Source organism: Pinus tabuliformis, chromosome X, assembly GCF_031772625.1.
Source record: "Pinus tabuliformis cultivar Carrire ecotype Pingquan chromosome X, CPIR1, whole genome shotgun sequence".
Lineage (NCBI taxonomy): Eukaryota > Viridiplantae > Streptophyta > Pinopsida > Pinales > Pinaceae > Pinus > Pinus tabuliformis.
In genome coordinates, this window is record NC_142308.1 from 23,841,272 (window position 1) to 23,865,524 (window position 24,253).

The 24,253-nt window shown below is 37.4% G+C and overlaps 1 protein-coding gene across 1 annotated transcript in view; it reads left to right on the forward strand.

Moving 5' to 3' along the window:
* The first annotated feature begins 205 nt into the window (after nucleotides 1–205).
* The window catches only part of ENO1 (enolase 1), a 46,599-nt gene continuing 22,551 nt past the window's right edge, over nucleotides 206–24,253 (forward strand). The window contains exon 1 of the mRNA XM_089446396.1: nucleotides 206–989. Within this exon, the coding sequence (XP_089302522.1) occupies nucleotides 538–989 (452 nt within the window). The 5' untranslated portion in view covers nucleotides 206–537. The remainder of the gene's footprint in view (nucleotides 990–24,253) is intronic.

The window sequence follows — 24,253 nt, forward strand, 5'->3', positions numbered from 1 at the left end:
ACCTACTTTAAACTTTTGTTTCAAAGACATTTATTTTTAGTAATTTTTTCACTTAATTAAAATAAAAAATATTATTGCTTAAAAAATTACATTTTTCAAATTTATAAGATAATTAAAGAAAACCACCACCAAACTACATGCTAACCAAACAGCCATAAACCAAAAGAACACAATTCAACAACCTCTTGGACCTAACCTCTCTCAACTTGGGGAGAAAATTGAGGTGGTAGGTGACCATTTGACTGGAACACATGACGATCCTTCGCTTCTGAAACTCAAATGCAACAAAAGAGGCATATTCCATTTTAAAAACAATACCAAACACGCGACATTTCAAGCAGAGTTACAAACAAAACACATTTCGAATCTCCACCAAACTGTCTCTCCTCTTCACAATAACATACAGTAACAGGCATATGCTCTTGGTTCTGTCGCCCCCTATTTTTCCACTGCACTCACTGCCTATTCAGGGATTCATTGCTTTACAATCTGCGATCCATTTCCTTATTTGGGTGACACTTCGATCTAATTTTGATCATGGCGTCCTCTGCATTGAGACTCTGTATGTCTTCGACAGTGGTCTCCAAGTCCCCAAATTCGAAAAACTCAACTCTATGGGGCGAGTCAGCGACCTTTTCATCGAAACCATCAGTACCCATGAAACATGAACGCCATTATTGCATAAGAGCTTCTGCTGCCACAACGGCACCATTGTCTCCGAGGATCGAAGCCCGCAAGAGCTGCAAGGTAAAGTCTGTTAAGGCCAGACAGATTATAGACAGCAGGGGGAATCCCACAATTGAAGTGGATCTGCAGACTGATGATCAACTCTACAGATCTGCAGTGCCTAGTGGGGCATCTACTGGGATTTATGAGGCCCTAGAGATGAGAGACGGAGATAAATCTGTGTATGGAGGGAAGGGTGTTCTCAATGCTGTGAAGAATGTCAATGAGATTCTGGCTCCTCACTTGACTGGCCTCGATGTCAGGTATGCTAAAGCTATTCATCCTTGTTTGCTTTCAAAGCCTTTGTAAATACATTTATAATTGTCTACTTGCAATGTTTTTTTCTGGGATGTAAATAATCTGTAATCCATATTTGGGTTGTGTAAAAAGCAGGGCACTGTTGTTGGAATGTGAGATGTTGGAAGATGAGAGTGATCATTTAGATTATAATTTAGGGGTGTGAATGCAGTGTCACTTCAGTGAATGTAACGCGCTAAGAATAAGAAAGGGCAAAAGTCATCCCGTATATATGGATTATATAATTGAATTGTCGTAAATGCAAATGCAAATACTGTTCTGTTTTTTTTTTTTTTTTTTTTTTGCTTGTACGAGAGTTTTGCAAATGCTTCACTCTTATGTGTCATTTGCAAAGCTAAAAATTTGTAAAGTTAGAAGAACTATTTCGAAATTTTAATTTTATTTGTTAAATTGTATATAGGACGAAGAATATTTTTCCAAAACAAAATAGATTATTTAGAAATTTTAATTTTATTTATTAAATTGTATATAAGACGAACATATTTTCACACATCCATAAAATTTTTGTTTTTTATAAAATAAAAATTCTAAAATCCCTATTCCAAAATGAAATAAAAATGCCTGACATAATGAAAAAGTAAGAGCTATTTATATTTGGCTATTCAACACCTCCCTACATAGCTGCCCGGCTCAAAAAGGTGAACATGCCACTTTTTGGAAGATTAGACTCCTCACGGGGCAATGAGAAAATCCCTCTTTCACCAACTCAGCAAGCCACCCGTGATCTGTGTTAGTAAGCCTTTATATGAGGGAATATGGATGTAATGTTAAGGAGGAATTTACTTGAATTTCTATTAATGCAAGTATGATTTTGTTTTGCCTTATTCTTTGTTTTGCCTTATTCTTTCTGTGCTCGCATGCTTCTATTCCTGGTGGTATTAAAACAACAATTATATACTTTGGAAGGATACCGTTCAGTGGTGACCTCTTGTTTTTCTTAAAGAATTTGAGTGTTTTCTGTAATATTCTCCACAGCTGCCACATTAGATTGAAATAATATATTCTGGAAGGCTTTGAGTGAGTCCATGCATGAAACTTTTTCAGTTGCATTAGCCATGTATTTAGATGGGAAAACTGGTCGTTGGTTCACTGTTTATGAGATGGATTTGGGGCAAGTTGGCAACCTGCATATAATAAGCTAGGCAGAGATTTGTATTACTTTATCAAAAAATATAGAACATCTAACCCGTCGCTACTAGCCTGCCACTGGCAAACCAGACCAGTAGCACAGGTATTGCCTTAGGCCAGATGACCTGTCCAAAATTAATAACACAGTTGTACGATTTAACTGTGAAATTTGATCTATATCTATCCTGGGTGGCAGTATTACTACTCAAAAAAGAAACAGTAATTTGCATTCTAAACATTTAAGTTGTGGGGGAGTCCTAGCATTCTAAACTGTCTGCTAAAATCAGGAGTTTGACTGTGAAATTTAGATCTATATCTATCCTGGGTGGCAGTATTACTACTCAAAAAAGAAACAGTAATTTGCATTCTAAACATTTAAGTTGTCGGGGGAGTCCTACTATTCTAAACATTTAAATTGTGGGGGAATCCACCTGTATGGGATCAGGACCAGTCGTCTCCTCAGAATTAGAGAAATCCAGATTAACAAGTTTCTTTGACATAAGAGAAACTTTAATGTCCAATCTTTTCAATTGGAGTTGCTATTCATCAGCATTGTGAAGAATTTCTTGTTGGGCTTCAGATCTTTCAACTAACACCTTGCCCATAATTGTCTTGATCTGCCAATACAAATGTTTGGTCTGGAAATATCTGGTTTGCTTGATATGAGCATTCCCTGTGTCCGGGACTCAACCTTCCACGTTTTCCTTCACCTCCATGTCAGAAATACAAATCTTGGGGCAGCCTGCATATGTTATTTTAGTGGCCTGAGATTAGTTTATACAGCGGTTCCTAGCATGTAGGCTTCTGTAGTTGACTGTTTGGACTTTATTTCAATGTTTTTTGGTTGATTCTATGTTGGAAAATTTTCGGGCCGAGTTTTAGGTGAACAGTAACACATAACCCATCCTCAGAGAGCAAAACAGAAAGACAAACAAAAATACTGCTATCTCTCTGTTTTGCTTATTTGAAATGTTGGCTCAAAAATTTCTCATGGATATTCAACCAAAAAGTACTGACATTTTATACAGTGGTTTCTTGAGATGTCCTGTATAACACTATTGAAACAGGCTGTTTGGAGTCATCTTCGATTCATTCTAGCAGCACTCTTCCAATTCATTTGCAGTGGATACTAGCTGTAAGATCGAGCCGTTTGAGGCTGCAGTTCTGTGTTGTGGAAGTGCCATTGAGGGAGCGTTATACTGATATTAAAACCCTGAAGTATTTTGGTTTTATGCCCCAAAGGTACTTGAATAAAATTATTTGCAAACTGTTTTTAAATCTCTTCTATTGTATTTGGCACTTGGACATTAGGTACTACTTTTCTAATGGTGTTCAATGCATCTTTAAAGGAATTAACAGTCTTTTAAGCGAGCTTATTGCCGTTTATTCTCAAGTCTGCCTCATTTCACTGGCAACACACGGCCACATGGTGTGTCAAAGGGCTATCTCTCTTCAGTAGGCCAGCATATGAGCCATATGGTGTCTTTTAAGGGGGTTCATTGATAACTTAAGAGCTAAACATTGTATTTTTTAGCCCTGTTTTTTTATTTTCTCGCATATTAGAGAGAAAAATCTACTAATAAAGTCTGTTGAAGTAATTGTTATGCAGTATACGAGGGAGTTTATAAGCAAATATGGTTAGCTGAGTTAGTGGGAGTGTGATGGCTCATCTTGTAAGGAATTTGGATCCTTTGTACTTTTCAGGGAGGACTATAGACAGGGATCTATTGACCTATTTTTTGCTGAAAAGATGGTGGTAGGGTAATTTACTGCTTCATATACGTTACATGAACAGTTTAAATAATATTTGGAAGCACTCTCTTCCATCATGTAGAGGAACCTAGACACAGGTAGCTTGGTTGGAAAGTGGTGTTAAGAAGAACCTGCACTGTGCATAGGAATGTGGACATTGGTAAAAAAGGCTAGGTTGGAGAGCATATCAGGAAAAGATCTAGGGAAATTTGATCAAAGATGAGCAGCAATCATGGAAACATTTGCAGAGTCTGAGCGCATAAGAGATAATGATGGAGATGAGGACACTGGAAGTTGTGTTTTGTGTTGCCCATGAGAATAATAAGGAAGAATGAAGAGGTCTTAGGTTAGGATGGAACAGGTATGTGAACAATGAACATAGATCACTGAAGGATCACTAGAGGGTGTGTTTGAGTTCTGGTTGGATCAGTAGCAAGTGGACTAGGATAAGGAAAGGTTTGTTGATGATTGTAACTCAGGCAGGTACTTCTGCACAGGCCTTGTGTCTGGGCGTGCAGAAGTCGCCCATAGTCTTCTTAGGTACTTGCTCTAGTGTGAGCAAGATTGCTATTGTAACTTAGCCTAAGTCTAACTTAGGAAAATGCACATATGATTATGTTGATTTATTGAGCTAAAAGAAACTTTAGTGATTATGTTTTGAACTTAACTATTGATCTCAAATGAAGCGGAGATATAATCTCAGTCGTTAATCACTTTGAGATTAGGGTTAGGGTTAGGGATTTAGCTCAATGTTAAGTTATAAAAGCAAGGCTAAGGAGAGGAGAAAGACACACAACAATATCCAAAGATTGAGAGAGGCATCTCAGTGAGCAAGTGTGCTGGGTTCGAGGGAGTGCAAAGAGGCTAGAGATCTAGATTTGTAGAGAAGATTGAGCATTAATCTAGGGCAGATTTGTTGGATCAGATCTAGGCTTATTTGTATTCTATATATTTCTTAGTTGGGTCATTATCCCAAGACGGATTATTAATGAAAAACTTTGTTGGGCAGAATCTGTGTGTCGTTTTATGAGATCGTTTATTTATTTTTGCTTTTGCTAACTGAGTTAAGAACCTAGTTGTGTAAGTTATTCAATAGATCTCACTTTTGCTAAGTTAATAATTTAACGGTGCTAGCTTTAACGGAAAATTAACATAATATTAGAGCGTAAACTCTGAATTGATCTCAGAATCACAGGTGCCGAGTTTGTTTGGATCATTAAGGGCTAGGTCTAGCCAGGATCATATGAAGGTGAGAAATTTTTTTAAGTGGTTGAAGGCATTTGCCGTACGACTCAACAAGGGAATTTAAAGAAAAAGGGGAAGGGGCCGTGAGTTAAAAGAAAAAAAAAGGAAGGAATGTGGGGAGCAAGGTGGCCCACAGGCTTGACGACCCACTCAGTTGCCACAACATTCGGTAGCCCATAAAGGAGACCAACAGTTAAGCCCGATCGAATTTGTCTTGTCATCAACATGTAAGAAGATAAGCCGCAGGGCCAATGGAGATCGTGGGCCAAGGAATAGAAAGGCTGCAACAGTCATGAGTCGAATGAACCAGTGATAGGAAGTCAAGGTGCAGAGTTGCGAGGGCTGCTGTGCGGAAGGAATTGACCGCAAGGTAGGCTGCGAAGAAAAGTGGCTGGCATAGCCGTCAACAAACACAATGTAGAGCTACAAAGCAGCGGTCATGGGGGAATCAACCACTGAAACATTGATAGACGATGACGGCTTAGGGGAGTGATGTAGCTGGGCGAATCGACTGAAAACACCAAGAGACAATGGCGTTGGGTTAGCGGGGCTAACAAGAAAGAAAAGGGGTGTGGGTTGAGTGTTGCCGCAATAGGCCACTGGATCAAGCCACATAAGAATGGGTGCATATTAGATAGATCAGGACGTGGCTGCTACGGTCGGTGGAAGTGCTGTCAGGAGGATAGCGATAGGTCGATTAGCAACGTAGAGGCGACAACACGAACATGGATAGCTAGGTCTTGGTGGCAAGGCTGAGCATGAGCGAGGTCAAGACTAGTAGACTTGCCACAGAGCTATGTAGGTCGCGAAAGGCAAGCGTGGCCGTTAGGGTTGAGTGTCGAGTAGTAGACAGATAAGGATAACAAAGTTGGGCGCAAAGTCAAACCCGTACAACCAGAGTTGTGGTTTCACAGGGTCATACATGGCAGGGCAGATTGATGAGATTAATTTTAGCTTTGGGTGCCTAAAGGACTAGGTAGAATATTCTTCAAAAATTCTTTGGCAAGATTTGGTTAAAAATGGTCGCAATGCATCTTTGATATGAAGACAAATTAGACAGAGTCAAACTTCCTACCTTGGAAGACTACGGTCATCTTGGTACTCAAGGAAAACGATCTCTAGGAGATTGTTGAGATTGAGATCCTAGAGTTCTTAGATCCTCAAGAGAAGGCCCTTCTAGCAACAAAGGAGATAAAGGTGTAGAGGATACTTGTGGATGTCGTAAGGGATCATTTGATCCCTCACTTAACTAAGAAGAAGACAACCAAGGAGATGTTCAAAGCACTGGTAGGGTTATACCAGAGTAAGACAATAAACAAGAAGATGATATTGAAAGATATGCTCCAGGCTGATTAGACCTAAGTCAATGTTAAGTTATCTGATGAAGATCATGCAGATTTGTGATCAACTTGTGGCAGTCTGAGAAAAGGTAGAAGACTCAGAACTAGTAAATGTGGCATTGAACAGGTTCTCAGAGGCATGGGATCCGTTCATCATAGGAGTTTGTGCTAGAGATAAACTACCCACATTTGATAGGCCCATGGATGACTACATAAAAGCGTAAATTAGGTTACAACGAAGGGGAAAGATCAACGAGTAGGTAGATGATGAGTACGTGGCTCTGATTGCAAAAGGCAAAGGAAAGAGCTCGAGCAAGAGTCAGGATTTAACCTCATAGTCAAAGAAGAAGAAGGACTTGACTAAGGTCAAGTGTTTCTCTTGTCATAAGACAAGACACTATGCTTTATAGTGTCTACAGAGGAAGAAAGGGGGAAAGAGCACACAGGCAGTTGTAGTTGCGTCAACAAAAGCTAAGGAAGAGTTTGCCAGGATGTTCGAGATAGAATTTGAACTTGTTTCCTACCTTACCTCAAGCACAATACTAGTGAATGCATGGATGCTAGATAGTGGAGCCATAAGTCATGATAGGAGCATAAAATTAGTTCACCACCCGAACCAAGTGGGACTCAGAATTGGAGTGAAGTTAGGCATTGATATGAAGCATGTAGTGAGAGGGGTTTGAACAATGCTATTCCAACTTGAATTAGATGGCGGGATGGAAGTGAAGGACGTGCATGGGTGTCAAAACTCAAATGGGTGTCAAAACTCAAGTGAGTTTGCTCTCGGTCTTGATGATTGAGAAGAAGGGCTTTGGTGTGGCATTCCAGGATGGACAATCACTGATTAGACCCATGGAATCTAGCTCAGACGGTTGCCACCTCACTGGATTTAGAGAGAGCAACTTATATAGGCTAAAGGGCTAGCATATTCAAGCAATGGCAAGAATCAGAGTCGTCACAGAGAACAGGGAGCAAGTAGCTCCAAAGGTTGAGCAGCTTAGAGGGAGTCAATGTTCAAGTTCAGAAAGGGAGGAGTGGTCGACATATTCCTCCCATTCTGTCAAAAAGGTCTCTTGGTACAAGATGACCCATTGACCTTACAGGATGTTCAAGAGTAGGAGGCTTCTAGGAACAAGTTCCCAAGGAGTGGGTCTTCGAGGATAATGGCAGGGAAGTCTTCTAGTTTAGAGGGAGCAACCATAGCAGCTAATGTAGGTCCGGGATCAGAACTAGTTCCAGGTGGTAGAAGTACCTCCCTCGCTAAGAGGGAATGTTGATGATTTTAGCTCGGGCAAATACTTATGCGCAGGCCTTGTGTTTAGGCATTCAAAAGTTACCCATAGTCTTCTTAGTTACTTGCTCTAGTGCGAGCAAGATTGCTAATGTAACTTAGCCTAAGTCTAACTTGGGAAAAAATACATATTATTATGTTGGCTTATTGAGCTAAAACAAACTTAGGAAAATTAAATAATTTACTTTAGTGATTATGTTTTAATCTTAGTCGTTCATCTCAAGTGAGGCAAGATCTAATCTTGGCTGTTAATGACTTTGAGATTAGTGTTAGTGTTAGGGATTTAGCTCAATGTAAAGTTATAAAAGCAAGGCTAAGGAGACGAGAACGACACACAATAACAACACAAGATTGAGAGAGGCATCTTAGTGAGCAAGTGTGTTGGGTTCAAGGGAGTGTAGAGAGGCTGGAGATCTAGATCTGCAGAGAAGATCGAGCACTGATTTAGGGAAAATTTGCTGTATCGATCCAGTTTTATTTGTATTTTGTATTTTTCTCAGTTGGGCCACTATCCTAAGACGAGAGCCCATGTAAGTTTGGATTATTAATGAAAAACTTTGTTGGGCATAATTTGTGTGTCGTTTTATGAGATAGGTTATTTATTCTTCAACTAATTGAGTTAAGAACCTAGCTGTGTAAGTTATTCAGTAGATCTTGCTTCTGTTAGGTTAACAATTTATTGATGCTAGATTTAATGGAATATTAACAATGTTACAATTGCTAGCACAAGGCATTGTTAGTGCATGGTACATGGACAAGTGTGCAAGATACCATGTATCATGCAAAGCAGAGGCATTAATAAAAATACAGTTACATGGATAGAAGTTCAGAATACTAAGGACAATTGTAGAGCACATGCAATATTTGCAGGGCTCAGGTGCAAGGTACACATGCATTGTACAAGCATATTTTCCTGGCTTAGTAGGATCAACTTAGTCGAAGACATTTTTTCTTTGGCCTTTGGCTAGGATTGTGTTTTATATGTTGGTCATTGTTGTTAAAAATAATAATATACTTAAATCCAATGTTTTATATAATGCAATTATGTTTTTAGGAATGTTTGAAACAAATAGCTACATGTAATGATAGTAACAAAGAAAGTTTCCAATAGGGAAGTTGGAAATTTTCTTCTATTGTAACTAAAAGAGTCACATAAAGTTTATAAAAGGAAGGTAATGAATCAATAATATTATATTCCAAAACATATCTTTATGTGGGTACATTCACTAAGTGAATGTTTGTATTCCCATAATTGGAAATTAATTGAATGCTTAAGCTAAGCTAGAAACATGACATGTGACTTCACCAACATAATCCACTTTATTAACCTTACACATTGATAATGTTTAAGGAGATTGAGTGAGGTGGGATGCCTCTCATGGACAAATAATAAATTTATTTTTTGTAATTGCATGGAGAATTAGCTGCGTTGTTAATAATATTATGGTTGGTTACTCTCCCCATATCAATGTATTTGTGGTCAAATGTGTTTTACCTTTTGCTGCTTATGTTTTTCATTTGGTTTTATGGAGATCCAAGAGATTTCATCTTCGGAGAGGTAAGAGATGAGGACATTCCTTATATGTTTTCCACACATATGTGTAGTGTCACCCCTTGACATCTAGGGGTAACTTGAGGAGACTTTTCTCCTATGACCCTGATCACAAAAAACAGTTTCGCAGTTCACATCCATGGTTCTCCATAGGCAGTTGACTGGTGATGCTTCCCACATTACGCCCAAGTACTTGACATACTTGAGGTACATATGTGTATTGTTTCATATTAAGTGTTAATGGGTTATGTATTTGACATGAAGTAGTGACCGTTTGTTGAGTCGAATAATAGATCATGATGCTCTAAATTTGTGCCTTTTGCCTTGTTTCACCTTGGTGGTCATCATTGTCTTCTAGATAAGTGTTGTCACTCTTGGGCTGAGTCATATATTGGAAATACTGAGAGGGGAGTGAATTAGTATTTCCCTTCAATTAGTTAATTCCTTAATCTTTTAGAGCATTAAACATTAGAGCATAAATCAACATCACATCACAAGAACAATACACAAGAAATTTTTTGGTGGAAACCCTTCCGGGAGAAAAACCACCAAACACTTTCTAATATGATTTATGCGTACAATATTTATCAGCTCCAACTGAAGGGAAGCTTCAACTTCCTAGTACTCTATTAGAAAAACATTCAATTTATTAGGAAGCTCCAACTCCTGAAAGGATGTTTCAACATCATGTTTTTATCAACTCCAACTAGAAGGACACTCCAATGCCCTAGTTTTATTAGCTCCAACTGAAAGGATGCTCCAACACCTTGTAATCTTCCAATGCCCTAGTTTTATTAGCTCCAACTAAAAGGATGCTCCAACACCTTGTAATCTTCAACTTGCCCTAGCACCACCCTTTTGAGAAAAAGGGTACCAAGGAGGTGTTTCCTAGTGCTTTTTTCCTTGGCCTAGGAAAACACGTGAGACCACTTTTTAGTGCGACTTTATGAGTTATTAAAGTCATGTGACTTTTGTCACTTTATGTAATGACCCACTTATAGTAAATTAAAATTTATGAAATTAAATAAAATTAATAAAATTAAAAAAATTAAAATTAATCATTTAAATGAATAAATAAAATTTATTTAAAATTAAGATATTCAAATAAAATAAAATCAGATTTTGTTTATAAAAATCAACACGTACCATAATTTGGACACGGAGATGGAGGAGGTCGGTAAATGGAGACTTATAAGAAGGAAGGGATGGTTGGAGGAAAGGGGGGAGAAACAGAAGCAAAATTTGTACACAGAGTTTATCATCAAGAACAATTGAGCCTTGCTTGTTATGAAGTTTCTGGGCACGGGGGAACAGTTTGCATCAATTGAGAAGCATACTAGACTGAGTATCTAGGTTGTACTCGGTTTGGCTGGGTGGTTTCAGTCTTTTAGTAATGGGAGCGAACTAGAGAAGTTTTGAAGCATCTTCATCCGCAGCAGACTAGGTAAGTACTTCTCATTAAATCAATTCAATTTTAATGTAGGTTCATGAAGATTTCATATTCTGTTCACAGGGAATAGTTATTTAAATTATTTATAGTTCTTAGATTTCATATTCTGTTCACAGGGAATAGTAATTTAAATTATTCTCAGTTCTTACATTTGGTATCAGAGCAGGTTTAAACTCTCGGATCTGTTAAGTTAAGTCTGCTAAGATAAGTCTGTTAAGATAAGTCTATTAAGATAATGTTGCCTGATCTAAAACAAAGAACAAAGAGTATAATAAATATTATAGAAAACCTTCCATTACAAATATAATGAACTCTGTCTAAATAACTCTGTCTAAAGAAGTAATGATAGCAAGTGCTTCACTGTTGCAGATGCATCTTCTGACTGAAGAAATGCAACTAAAACCCGCTCCATTACTAAAATACTTCTGTTTTCAGATGACTTAGAAAAGAGCCCTTATCCTGGAAAGGTAACTCTGTATCCGAAAAAGAAGAAAGGTGATTAGTTTACATGTGCATGCTTTACCCAAGCATGGCTTTAGGCCAAGCAGTACTTTCCTTAAACACTTGACTACCCCATGACGAAATTCTTCAGAAGCCTCAAGGTGACAGCAAAGCCCCAGAGGTTAATTTCCTTATTATCATTGACATCTGATCTATTGCTGTTGATGTGCATCGCCGCAGTAGCTTGAGTTATTTATACTATCCATGTCCTTGATTGATCTGCAAACAAAGGTTTCAAATCTTGTTCAGAAGCTTTAAAAATCTTGAGAGGAAAGCCTGTTCGCATCAAAAACAAAAATATAGACATGTTTATATACATTATAAATTTTTATTTAGAGCTGTTGTCAAGCTGAACGAATGACATATATTGCAACCTAAATGATGAACACTACATATTTCTAGAGCTAACCTTGGAGGAAAAAAAAAACAATCTACCTACCTAAAAGTAGGCAAGTCCATGTGTATTCTGCCATAATTCAAGACATGCTTGTAAACCGAGAGGTGGAGCCTCTCGAACTTATGCAGTCAACGAACACAGCAGCTGAGGCCTACTGTGGCTCGGCTCACGCAAAAGGGATAATCTAATGCACAGAGACTTCAACTTTACGAAGATCTTGCTTCTAACGACATCTTCGTTTTCATTCGATTCCTTGTCACCGTATTGTCGTTTTTCCATACGAGACAGACCTCCGAAAGTTGTGCCCAAGGAGCTCTAAAAGAACTTGAGGGCTTAATACCAGTTCTAACTATTACCCATTCCAATGCTTTCGGCCCTTTGATCGGCAAAATGTTTTCTTCATGCGCTCGTCGATGGCTTATCTCAGCATCAGCGGAAAGAACACACGAATGCTGTTGTTTTCCGATTAAAATTCAGCCGAGTCAGCCTTTAAGGAAGGGAATTAACCTTCTAGCATTTGGGATGCCAAGTACAGACCCTTGACCATCATCCTCGGAATATTGTCAATTTGCATTGCTGCAGTCTTTGGGTTTCCTTTCATCGTCTGCGGAGGAATTAACTCCATTATCGCAGTCGCAGGAATGTCCCAAGGGAAAACTTCTTGAATGGGACAGACATAGACTCACCCCTGATCAACTCAATTTTTGAACTCTAGCATCTGATTTTTCCAAGCGTGAATTTGTGCCATTTGCATCTGAATGGGATAAGCGGGAATATTTTTCCAGTTGAAGTGCTTCGGAAGGCAGCATCCTTAGGTTTTGGTGTTCTGGAAATAGAAGGGATGAACGACAGTGCTAACAAAAAAAAAAACAGAAATTCTTATATAACAATGCATTCACATAAATCCGCTAGTCTCTTCAGGACCAGACGTCAATAGCTGTCCACACGCCAATCACCTTCGCGAAGTATGCAGGCGTGTTATTGTGAAGACGCGCCAAGGAAATAATTTTATTCTTTAGGTGTCAAGCGATGAATTAAAGTTTCAAACCATACATGATATATATAATATCGTAACTATATCATATAATATAGCAAACCATATCCAAATATTAAACTATATCGAATATGCGATCACATGTATCATATGTTATCCATTGAAAAACGACGGATGGGTCAGGTGGGGTTTCGACACGCTAACCTCCCTCCATATAAACGACTTCACACCAAAGATATACCCAAATTTCAGAATCTAAACAGTAAGTATATTGTCTAGCAGTCCAAGTGCGGTAAATTTAACAAAATATAAAAATAACTAATACCGTAATGACATCTACATGCCTCATCAACGCTCTTGAATTTTGTAACGCTGTGCATATATATCATATATATGACTCGTATTAAGGTTTGACCACGCTTATCATGAATTACCCTTTAAAATAAAAAATGAAGAACTCATAGATTCCCACTATTAATCTTTGGTAATGGCTTCAATGCTTTTAATCAATACTTATATCGAAGCTCTTTGATGTTTTTTATTGTAGAGAAAATTTCGTTATTAATAAATACGAAGGGCAAGTTCAACTTTGGTCGATAACAAATATCTAACTTATACAAATATATATTAACCTATGTTGCCAGGAAACATGGGTTCGGGGACGGGGACGGGGACGGGGACGGGGTCGGCATTTTTTGAAACAGGGTGAGTGGGTTTGTCGGGTAATATAATAATATTAAATTTTAATAATTAAATTTTATAAATTATAAATTTATAAATTATAATTAATAATATATATGAAATTTGAATTTGTATATTTTTCAACTTTAAACAAAAAAACTTTAATCATTTAAACATGCACTTCATTGAACATTGAACATTCACATTGAAATTTCAAAATTTATGACCAAAAAACTGTTCAGTGTTTACATATTAATAAGAATCATGAATCGTCCATTGTCATACTACATTCAAAATTTGCCTTGAGGCATCTCCAAACATGAACTAGGAAATTTTAAAATACTAAAATAAAAATAGCTAAAGCCTAATGAACAATGGCTTCCTCAACCCATGTCATCAACATCCATGTCAACAACATCACTTAGATCTTCACCTAGCATGCTCTCTAGGTAGGAATCACTCTCATCTTGAGGTTGCATGAACTAGGAAATTTTAAAATACTAAAATAAAAATAGCTCAAGCCTAATGAACAATGGCTTCTTCAACCCATGTCATCAACATCCATGTCACCAACATCACTTAGATCTTCAACTAGCATGCTCTCCAGGTAGGAATCACTCTCATCTTGAGGCTCTTGCTCATCCATAGTAATTGGAGGTAGCTCAATAAGGCCATCTGGTTGTATCTCCTCTTCCACACACATAGCATCATCTATGTGTTGGTCCCATCTCTTGAAAGGACCCTCCTTGTACCCCGAGTCTTTTCAAGATATGAGACGAAGTGTGCTATGAATGTACACTAAGTTCCATGCCTTCTTTGAGCCCAACCTATTTCTCTTTACTGAATGAATAAAAGCATAAGTACTCCAATTCCTCTCACAAGATAAAGAACTAGCTACTTGAAATTTTAGGGGAAGCCCATTAAATTAATTAAAAATTTAGAAATAGAAACTAAAACTAAAATGAAAATTTAAAATTTAAAATTTAAAAATTAAAATTAATTTCCTATATTTAATTGAGAATTTTTCAAATTTTGAATAAGATGAGGAACTTTAAACTAGCTACCTATTCAAGTAACCATATGGCAAATTGCTGCAACTCAGGAGCATCAACACCATGAAGCCACCACCAATCAATTGGATCCTTCTTGCGTCTATCTGCCAAAGATGCATGTGAACCAAAGACACCTCGGCCACATGAAATGGGTAAATCGAAACAGCTCAACCAAAAACAAAAATGAAATTCGATGGCTGTGGGTTAGTAAAAAGTTTAGGTTTTAACTTTTAAGTTTTTGACATTTGTTAATAATAAATATCATATTATTAATTTTTAAATTTTATTTTTTAAATTTCAATAAAAAAAGTTTACTTGAAATTAAATTTTTAATATAATTTTTTCTGAAGAACCCAAACTGAAGAACCGAAAGAACCCAAATCGAAGAACCCAAACTGAAGAACCCAAGAACCCAAAGAACCCGTTAAAGGAAAAGAACCCTTTTTTTTTTTGGAGAACCCAGTTCTTCATAGAAGAACCCGGTTCTTATGGGTTCTTCTGAGAAGAACCCGTACCCGAATCTGGTACTTAGGGACGGGTTCGAGAACCCCACCCCCGGGTTCGGGAACCCGTGCAACATAGATATTAACCATATCCGTTTCAAAAAAAAAAAAAACGTATGCGTCATAAGTACAAATTTTATATTAAATTATATTTAACTTTATATGTGATGCTCGTATTTATACACTCGGTGAGGACTTATGACCAGTCGTGTAAAACTATATATAGAAGACGATTGGATTTATATATATATTTGCAGACATTGCTTCCATGATTAAACAAATTAAATTTAATGTTTTTAAATGATATATAATTATTTTAAGATAATAAAAAAAAAGTGAGTAATATATATTAGATTATATTACGTTTTTATTTTATATATAGTTAGGCATAAATATTTTAGGCTATTATTTATGTTATGTTACAATGATTATGATAATAATCTAATTTAAAGACTCATGCATTAGAATAGTATTATTACGCATTAGGGTAGGATTCCCTGCATTAGGACAAGGAGGTCGCGAGACCACCCTCCTTGACCTCGGTACCAGTAAGATCTGCCTAGCAGATAAAAATAGCAAAAAAACTATACCCGTTTATAAATATGAAATTGCAAAAAAAAGCTATATGATAAATCCGAATGTATACCTCAAATTTTCTTACAAAATTTTATTATGTATACAGGAAGCATTACAATGGTAAGGACATATGAGCGACGACAACGTGATCGGGAAGCATCACCGTCAATAATACCACCACCGTCGTCATCACCATCTCCATCGCCACCATCATCATCATCTCCCTCATTACCAGCATCAACACCAATCGCTCCAGCACCAGAGTTGACTGTGATAATGCATTCATTAGAAGCCTTATTGGAAACATTAAAAGGGTCAACAATGGCTAAAACCAAAGAAGAACCTCAACCCTTAGCAACCAATTCAGCAGAACCAAAGAATTTTGAGTATAAAAGATCAAAGGAAGATATTTCTAGGGAGCTTTAGAAAATTAAACTCCCAGAATTTTCAGGAGGACGAGCTGGAGAACGTGCTGAGGCATGGTTAGAAGGAACGAACAGATGTTTTAAATTAAGAGAATACTCTTCTTCTGCAAAAACAAAAATTGTTGTATTTCAATTAAAGGAAAGTGCCTTGATTTGGTGGGGAAATCTGGAAAAACAACTACACCTCACAACGGATAATGTCCCTTGGGAATTGTTCGAGGAAAGATTCCGCACAAAGTATTTACCTCCATATTTTCAACAACAACAACCCGGAGCCTTTCATACATTAGTTCAAGGTAATAAAACAGTGGAAGAATACGAGATAAGGTTTATGGAGCTTGTGAAATACATTCACTACTTAGATTCTGATGAATGTCAGGCTGAACGCTTCATATTTGGGTTAAATCCTCGCATCAGGGCCTTGGTGAGCATGTGGAAACCATCATCAGTAGCTGAGGCGGTAGAATGTGGCCGTTATGCAGAAGAACATCTAGGAATCAAAAGGATGTAGGGCCAGCAAAACCTTTACAATTAGGGTTTTCAGGAAAGACTCCCCGAAATTTCTTCAGGGGAGGTAGCTCAAGACCACCTTATGGTAATAGATTTATCCCAAGAAATGTAGGAACAAGAGCTCCCATGGCAGTTAATACTATAGCTGCTGAATCATCAAACACCAGTCCATGGAAATCTCATGGAACTACTAATAGAGGAAGAAAGTCGAGAGGAAGCAACATGAGAGGACGAAGCTCTTTATCTAGAAATTCACGTCCTGATTCAAGAGGACCAACACAGATTAATTGTTGGGGATGTGGAGGACCGCATTTTCAACGTGATTGTCCAGAAGCTTCATCAAGTATATTGCATAGGACCGAAAAGGAACCAATATCAAATAACCAAGGCAATCATATAATTCATGCATTAGTCAACAACGATCAAGCACCACATCAATCCACTGTAGTGGAATCTTCAGGTATTATTAATGGTATATAATTCAAAATCTTATTTGATACTGGTGCCATAGATAGTTTCATTTCGTCATATGCATTAAACAAATGTTGGTTGGCAGCTCGCAAACAAAATGATTTCAAGAGGATGAGTCTTGTTCTAGACTCGAAACGTAGACAATGCAAAAATGAAAACTGTGGAATATCCGAATACTGAACCTCAAAAACCACACCACAGAAATATGCAAAACATAAAATGATTTCAGACAGGTAGAAATGGCCTCAAGAGAACTCCAATCCGTAGACTTAAGTGTGGATCAATGCAAAATTGACCTAGGGGTCTGTTCGACTAAATTGAAAGTTTATGTCACAACCTTAGGGACTTATGATCTTGTCATAGGTATGGATTGGCTAGAAGCTCATCAAGCTTGGGTAGACTGTTATGGGAAAAGAATTCTAGGTATAAATGATGAAGGAGAAGTGATCCAAATTCAAGGAATCAAGAGAAAAGTATCTTTACGCTACATATCAGCAATGAAAATGAAGCGTTGCTTAAGAAAAGGTTGTCAGGCATATGTAATTCAAGAAGTAAAGAAAAAGGACCATCCTTAGAACAATATCCGATGTTAGCCGAATTTCCGGATGTATTTCCAAAGGAACTACCAGGATTACCCCCTAAAAGAGAGCTAGATCTCACAATAGAATTGAAACCTGGTACTCAACCAATCTCTAAAACACCTTATAGAATGACAACTCCAGAGCTTCAAGAATTACAAATTCAATTGAAGGAACTATTGGATATAAGACATATTCGACCCAGTATATCACCTTGGGGTGCTCCTGTAATTTTTGTCAAGAAGAAATATGGATCCTTAAGATTATGCATAGACTATTGAGACTTGAATCGAGCTACAGTAAAGAATCGATATCCTATGCCTCGAATTGATAATCTCTTCGATCAAATGAAAGGAGCTACTGTCTTTTCAAAAAATTGATCTTCGATCAGGCTATCATCAACTAAGGATTTCTGAAAGCGATATTTCTAAGACTGCATTCTGGACACACTTTGGACATTATGAATTTGCTGTGGTACCATTTGGATTAACTAATGCACCAGCAGTATTCATGAATCTTATGAACAGTGTTTTCCGCAAATATCTTGATCAATTTGTACAACTCTTTTTAGATGATATACTCATCTATTCCAAGAATGAGAAAGAGCATGAAGACCATTTACGGATAGTGTTATCTTGCCTCAGAAAACACCAGTTGTATGGAAAGTTATCCAAGTGTTTGTTCTTTCAAAAAAAGATTCATTACTTAGGTCATATCATATCAGGTGAAGGGATCTCAGTAGACTCTAAAAAGGTAAAAGCAATCATGGAATGGCCAATATCGAAAAACGCACATGAAGTACGAAGCTTTATGGGTTTAGCTGGTTACTACTGAAGATTTGTGGAAGGGTTCTCCAAAATTGCAAAGCCGATTACAACTCTTCAACGTAAAGGTGTTAAATATGAATGGACTGAGGAATGTAATAAAGCATTCTCTGAACTCAAAAGACTACTGACCAGTACACCAATCTTAAGAGTCCCTAATATGGACAAAAATTTTACGGTATGTACTGATGCATCCAAACATGGGTTAGGTGCAGTATTAATGCAGGATAGAGGAGTAATAGCATATGTCTCAAGAAAGTTAAAGCCTCATGAAGAACTCTACGCTACTCACGATTTAGAGTTAGCTACTATAGTACTAGCTTTAAAGATTTGGAGACACTATCTAGTGGGGCAAAGTTTTACACTTAAAAGCGAGTATCAAAGTCTACAATATTTGTTCACCCAAAGAGACTTGAATGCTAGACAAAGACGATGGAGTCAATTCTTAAGTGAATATGACTTTGGAATATCATATATTAAAGGAAAGGAAAATGTAGTGGCAGATGCTTTAAGCAGAAGACCTCGGATATTTTCTCTCATACCTATTAAAGTAGACTCAAGGCAACGAGTACTAGAATATCTCATAAAAAATAGCTGGTATTTAAAGGTGAGACCTAGTCTTGAAAGTAAAAAGCCAAAAGAATCTAAGTTTGAAGGATATGAACTAAAAGATGATGGAATCTTACGATTCCATGGAAGGATGTATATTCCTGATAGTAGGGATCTTCGAGACACTATCCTTAAGGAAGCCCACAGAGCAGCGTATTGTGCACATCCTGGAGTAAAGAAAAATGTATGTGGATACCAAGAAACTCTTCTTATGGTCGGGCATGAAACGTGATATCATTCAATTCGTTGCAAGATGTTTGGAATGTCAACAAGTGAAAGCAGATCATTGTCATCCAGCGAGTCTTTTACAACCACACGACATTCTTATGACCAAATGGGAGATTATTTCTATGGATTTTATCACTGGGCTACCTCTTACTTTTCAAAGACACAATGCCATTCTAGTAGTAGTGGATAAATTAACGAAAAACGCCCATTTCATTCCCGTAAGAGATACTTATGAAGTTGTTGATGTAGCTCAAGTATTCATAAATGAAATTATTAGATTTCATGGAGTACCTAAAAAGATTATATCAGATAGAGATTCACGATTCACTTCAGGATTCTAGACTTGCATGCAGTCAGCCTTAGGAACTCAATTAAATTTAAGCACAACTTATCATCCTGAAACTAATGGGCAAACAGAAAGGGTAAATCAAGTACTAGAAGATATGTTGAGGATGTATGTTATGGATCAGCAATCACACTGGGAAAAGTACTTATCCTTAGTCGAATTTGCATACAATAACAGTTATCACAGTTCAATCGGAATGCCTCCATTTGAAGCATTATATGACAGACCTTGCAGAACACTGTTAAGTTGGGACAAGTTAGAAGATCGAGTGTTAGTAGGGCCAAAATTAATACAAGAAATGGAGGAGCAGGTAAAACAAATTAGACAGCGGTTAAAGGAAGCACAGGATAGACAAAAGAGTTATGCTGATGCTTACAGAACTGATAGGAAGTATGAGGTAGGGGATCAGGTTTTCATCCACATCAAACTGAATAAAAGTACTATTCGATTCGGAAAAGGGACAAAGTTATCACCCCGATTTATTGGACCATTTAAAGTCATGGAAAGAGTTGGACCTGTCGCCTATCATCTTGCACTGCCACCTCACTTGCATAAAGTTCATAATGTATTTCATGTATCTGTATTAAGGCATTACATAGCTCACTGATCTCATAACCTTCAATGGAAGGAACCATATCGGTCGAACCATTACGTATACTGGAACGTAGGGTTCAACAGCTTAGGAATCGTCTGATAGACCAAGTTAGGGTCCAGTGGGACAAGTATAGTCCTAGATCAGCGACTTGGGAAGATACGGAGAACATATGTCAAAAATACTCCAACCTGTGTCAATTTTGAAGAACTTTAAACTATGTTTTGTATATATTTACTTTACTGTAAATCAGAGACTCAGAACCATTTTTGAATGACCATATATAAACATGAACTTTATGACATAATATCTGTTTAATTCCACTAGTACATGGATACCAAGACAAAATATGTTATTGATCTTATTAAATTATAGTTATCAAAGTAAAGTTTAAATATTTGAGTAATTTTGCTTTTGATGGGAATTAAGATATTATAATTTTGTTTCATTTATGCATATCAATATGATTGATGAGATAGAAATCAAAGAATGATTACATTTTAATATGAAAGCTAATGACATGAATAGAATATGGCAAAGTATGTTGACATGTATGAATTATACATAAGCTATTTGTTTTTCAATATATTAATGCAATTTTATAAATGCATGGACAAGTGTTTATGATTGCAGATAATATCCGTTACCAAAATGACCACGTGATGACAAAAACTTCATAACAATTAAGGCTCAAAGAAAATTTCATGATAGGGTATTAACCCTGATTCTACTGGGAGGGGTGGAGGTGTTGCCCACCATTTATCCTCCCAAACCTGGAGTCATGGGAGGACTATGCGAATCACGCTCCCCTAGACGTGTGATGATGACTGTTGGATGCCTACTGGGAATTAGGTCGATATAGCCGATGTTGTCATCCTTAGAGTTTATGAATGGTTAGATCAGTATAACTAACGCCATGGCATACTCTAGTAGAAGACGGATAGGATGGGGGTGGAATAGATTAGGAAGGATAGGATGATTTTGTAATAGCTAGGGAACTTGATGAAGTAAAACATGATCATTAAAGTTATAAACCTAAAAGTATTCAAAACACCAATTTTATAGTGCCCTCACATTAAGTAAGAATTTAACCTCGATACACAATCCGAACAAAAATGTACTGATCACTATTATAAGTATTAATATACGATAAAAACCCTAACTTTGTGACGAAGTTTTTGGAAGGAGGGATATATGTAATGACCCACTTATAGTAAATTAAAATTTATGAAATTAAATAAAATTATAAATTATAAATTAAATAAAATTATAAATTATAAATTAAATAAATTAAAATTAAATCATTAAAATAAATAAATAAACTTTATTTCAGATTAAGATATTCAAATAAAATAAAATCAGATTTTGTTTATAAAAATCAACACGTATCATAATTTGGACACGGAGATGGAGGAAGTTAGTGAATGGAGACTTATAAAAAGGAAGGGACGGTTGGAGGAAAAGGGGGGAGAAACAGGAGCAAAATTTGTACACAGAGTTTATCATCAGGAAAAATTGAACCTTGCTTGTTATGAAGTTTCTGGTCACGGGGGAACAATTTGCATCAACTGAGAAGCATACTAGACTGAGTATCTAGGTTGTACTCAGTTTGGCTGGGTGGTTTTGGTCTTTTGGTAACGGGAGCAAACTAGAGAAGTTTTGAAGCATCTTCATCTGCAACAGACTAGGTAACTACTTCTCATTAAATCAATTCAATTTTAATGTATGTTCATGAAGATTTCATATTCTGTTCACAGGGAATAGTTATTTAAATTATTTACAGTTCTTAGATTTTATATTCTGTTCACAGGAAATAGTTATTCAGGGAATAGTAATTTAAATTATTCTCAGTTCTTACACTTCATGAGGTACGAAAAGTACATAGTACTTTATAATATTAAAGTTACTTTATGTTTTTAAATTCACTTTATGAGAAAAAGGACATGGTACAAAAAGTTATTAAAGTAACTAGAGGGGTCATTAATGAACGGGGAGACATAAAAAGGCGGTCAATGGGAGATTAGATCTCCACCCTTGATCAAGTAGATTTGAGATCTAATCTCAGCCATTGATCTTTGGGATAGGGCCTCTCACCCCTAATGAGACTAAAAAGGAGGAAAAATGCAAGTGAGCTCATTCATTCTTCAAGTGCAAAGTTGGAGAAGAGAGGAGAGGAAGAGAACAAGGAGAGGTTGTGATAGCTATTATTTGCTGAAGGAGAAATTGAGTTACAGCAACATCTATAGACACACATTCCAAGGAAAAGGGCAGAGGTTCCAGTGTTGAAATTGAGGAGTTTCAACACAGATTTTGAGGGCAGAGTTGATCGGCTTGAGGCATAAGTTTCAGTGAGGGTTTGTTGGACTGAGAGGCCTAATTTTCATGGAGAAAAAGTTGGGTTTGAGGCATGAATTTTAAGGCTGCTACAACGCAAAAATCAAGGCTGAGTAGGTAGTATGCTAGGCACACAATTCAAGGTAGAGATTGTAGACGACAAGCACCAAAATCAAGGACATTAATTGTAGTTCTATGGCCCGAATTTTGAGGAGGAAATTCTGTGCAGTGACACGTAGTTCGAGGGGCAAAGATTGCTGAAGTGGCATGAGTTTTCAGACTGTGGCTCGATTTTCTAGAGTAGTGGTAGCCTAGCAGTGTTTTAGTTGTAATTTTATATTCATGTTTTAATGTGCAAATGAACCATGGGGTTGGGCATTAAACTTGATGAGTGAAACAAACTGAAATCGGGTGGGGCTACAAGAAACAAAGAATTTTCATGGTATCAGAACACTTGTGAACCTCAGCTGATAAATAAAGAAACCAACAAGCATAAAAACAGACTATATACCAGAGATTTGGAGTTGAGAGGGAAGTTGTTTATTCATCTCCAATGTTCAAAAGTTATGTTGGTTGAGAGGGTCAAATGGCTACTGGTTTGAGGGTGGAGGATAGGTTGAGCGGGGATGAAAATTTTGGTCCCTGAAAGGAGAGGATAGTTTTGTTGCTTGAGGAGTTTGAGTTGTGGGATATTGTTGAAACAACAATACAACCACCTACTGATCTTATTCAGTCATCAAAATTCAACAAGTGGAATGTAAAGGCTAAGAGGATCCTTCTAGATGCAATAAAAGACCACCTTATACCTCATATGTCAGGGAAGAAGTTTGCCTATGAGATGTGGGAGTCCCTGATTAGTAGATTACACTTTACCAAAGCACCAATAAGAACAGTGTTAAAATTGGCAACTAGGGCCAAACTCCCTGTGGGTCATCTTATTTATGGTAGCTGATATTTTTCTTGGATTCCTCTCGTTGAGAGGTGTAGGATTGATCTAAATATCATCCGATTCCGACAAGTATTCATGGAGATATGAATTTATTTGTGTTATGGGACAATTCGTCAGGGTCGGCCAACAACCAAATTGCCCCCACTTGTGCTCAACGTTTTAGTATAAATAGAGGTGCCTTGTAGATCATTTTCACACACACTTCTTGTGATCTGTTCCTCTCCACTTGTCTTAGGTTTTGGTAGGAGGAGAGATCCTAAGAAGACAATGCTGCCCTAATGGAGATGATGCCCTAAAACGCAGTCATGGAGATGATGCCCTAAAATGCAGTCATGGAGATGATGCCCTAAAATGTAGTCATGAAGATGCCCTAAACGCAGGTCTAGAAGAGACCTACAATGCTTATCTATGAGGCCCTAAATCAGCTGTCACAATGTGCCCTAGCAACAAACTTATGACAAGATCTATGGTGCATAAAGAGCTTTGTTTTGGCCACATAAGAGAGAAGCCCAGCGAAGGTGAAGGAAGGCATAGTTTATGCCTCCTTCTAGACTGTTTGGAAGCCGAGTTACTACAGGCAGGAGGCTGAGCTCATGATGGGAAATTCTGGGTAGAAATAAAAGAAACCTCACAAGTGAACAGGTCAAGTTTCCTTGGGTAATTACAGGTAGGAAGGGAGGCTTGTTTTGGAGGCTGAGATGTATTAGGCCCTCCAAAACAAGGCTGCATATTCCTATAGTAGCAGCGAAGGAAAGGGAGCCTTGTTGAGGGTTTCCGAAGTGTTTTTGTAGGTAGCATGATGCCCTAGACAGGGCCAAGCAAGTGTAGTAGGCAACCACATTGAAGAAGGACAAACCTAGGTGGTTTGTGGAGCAACTTGT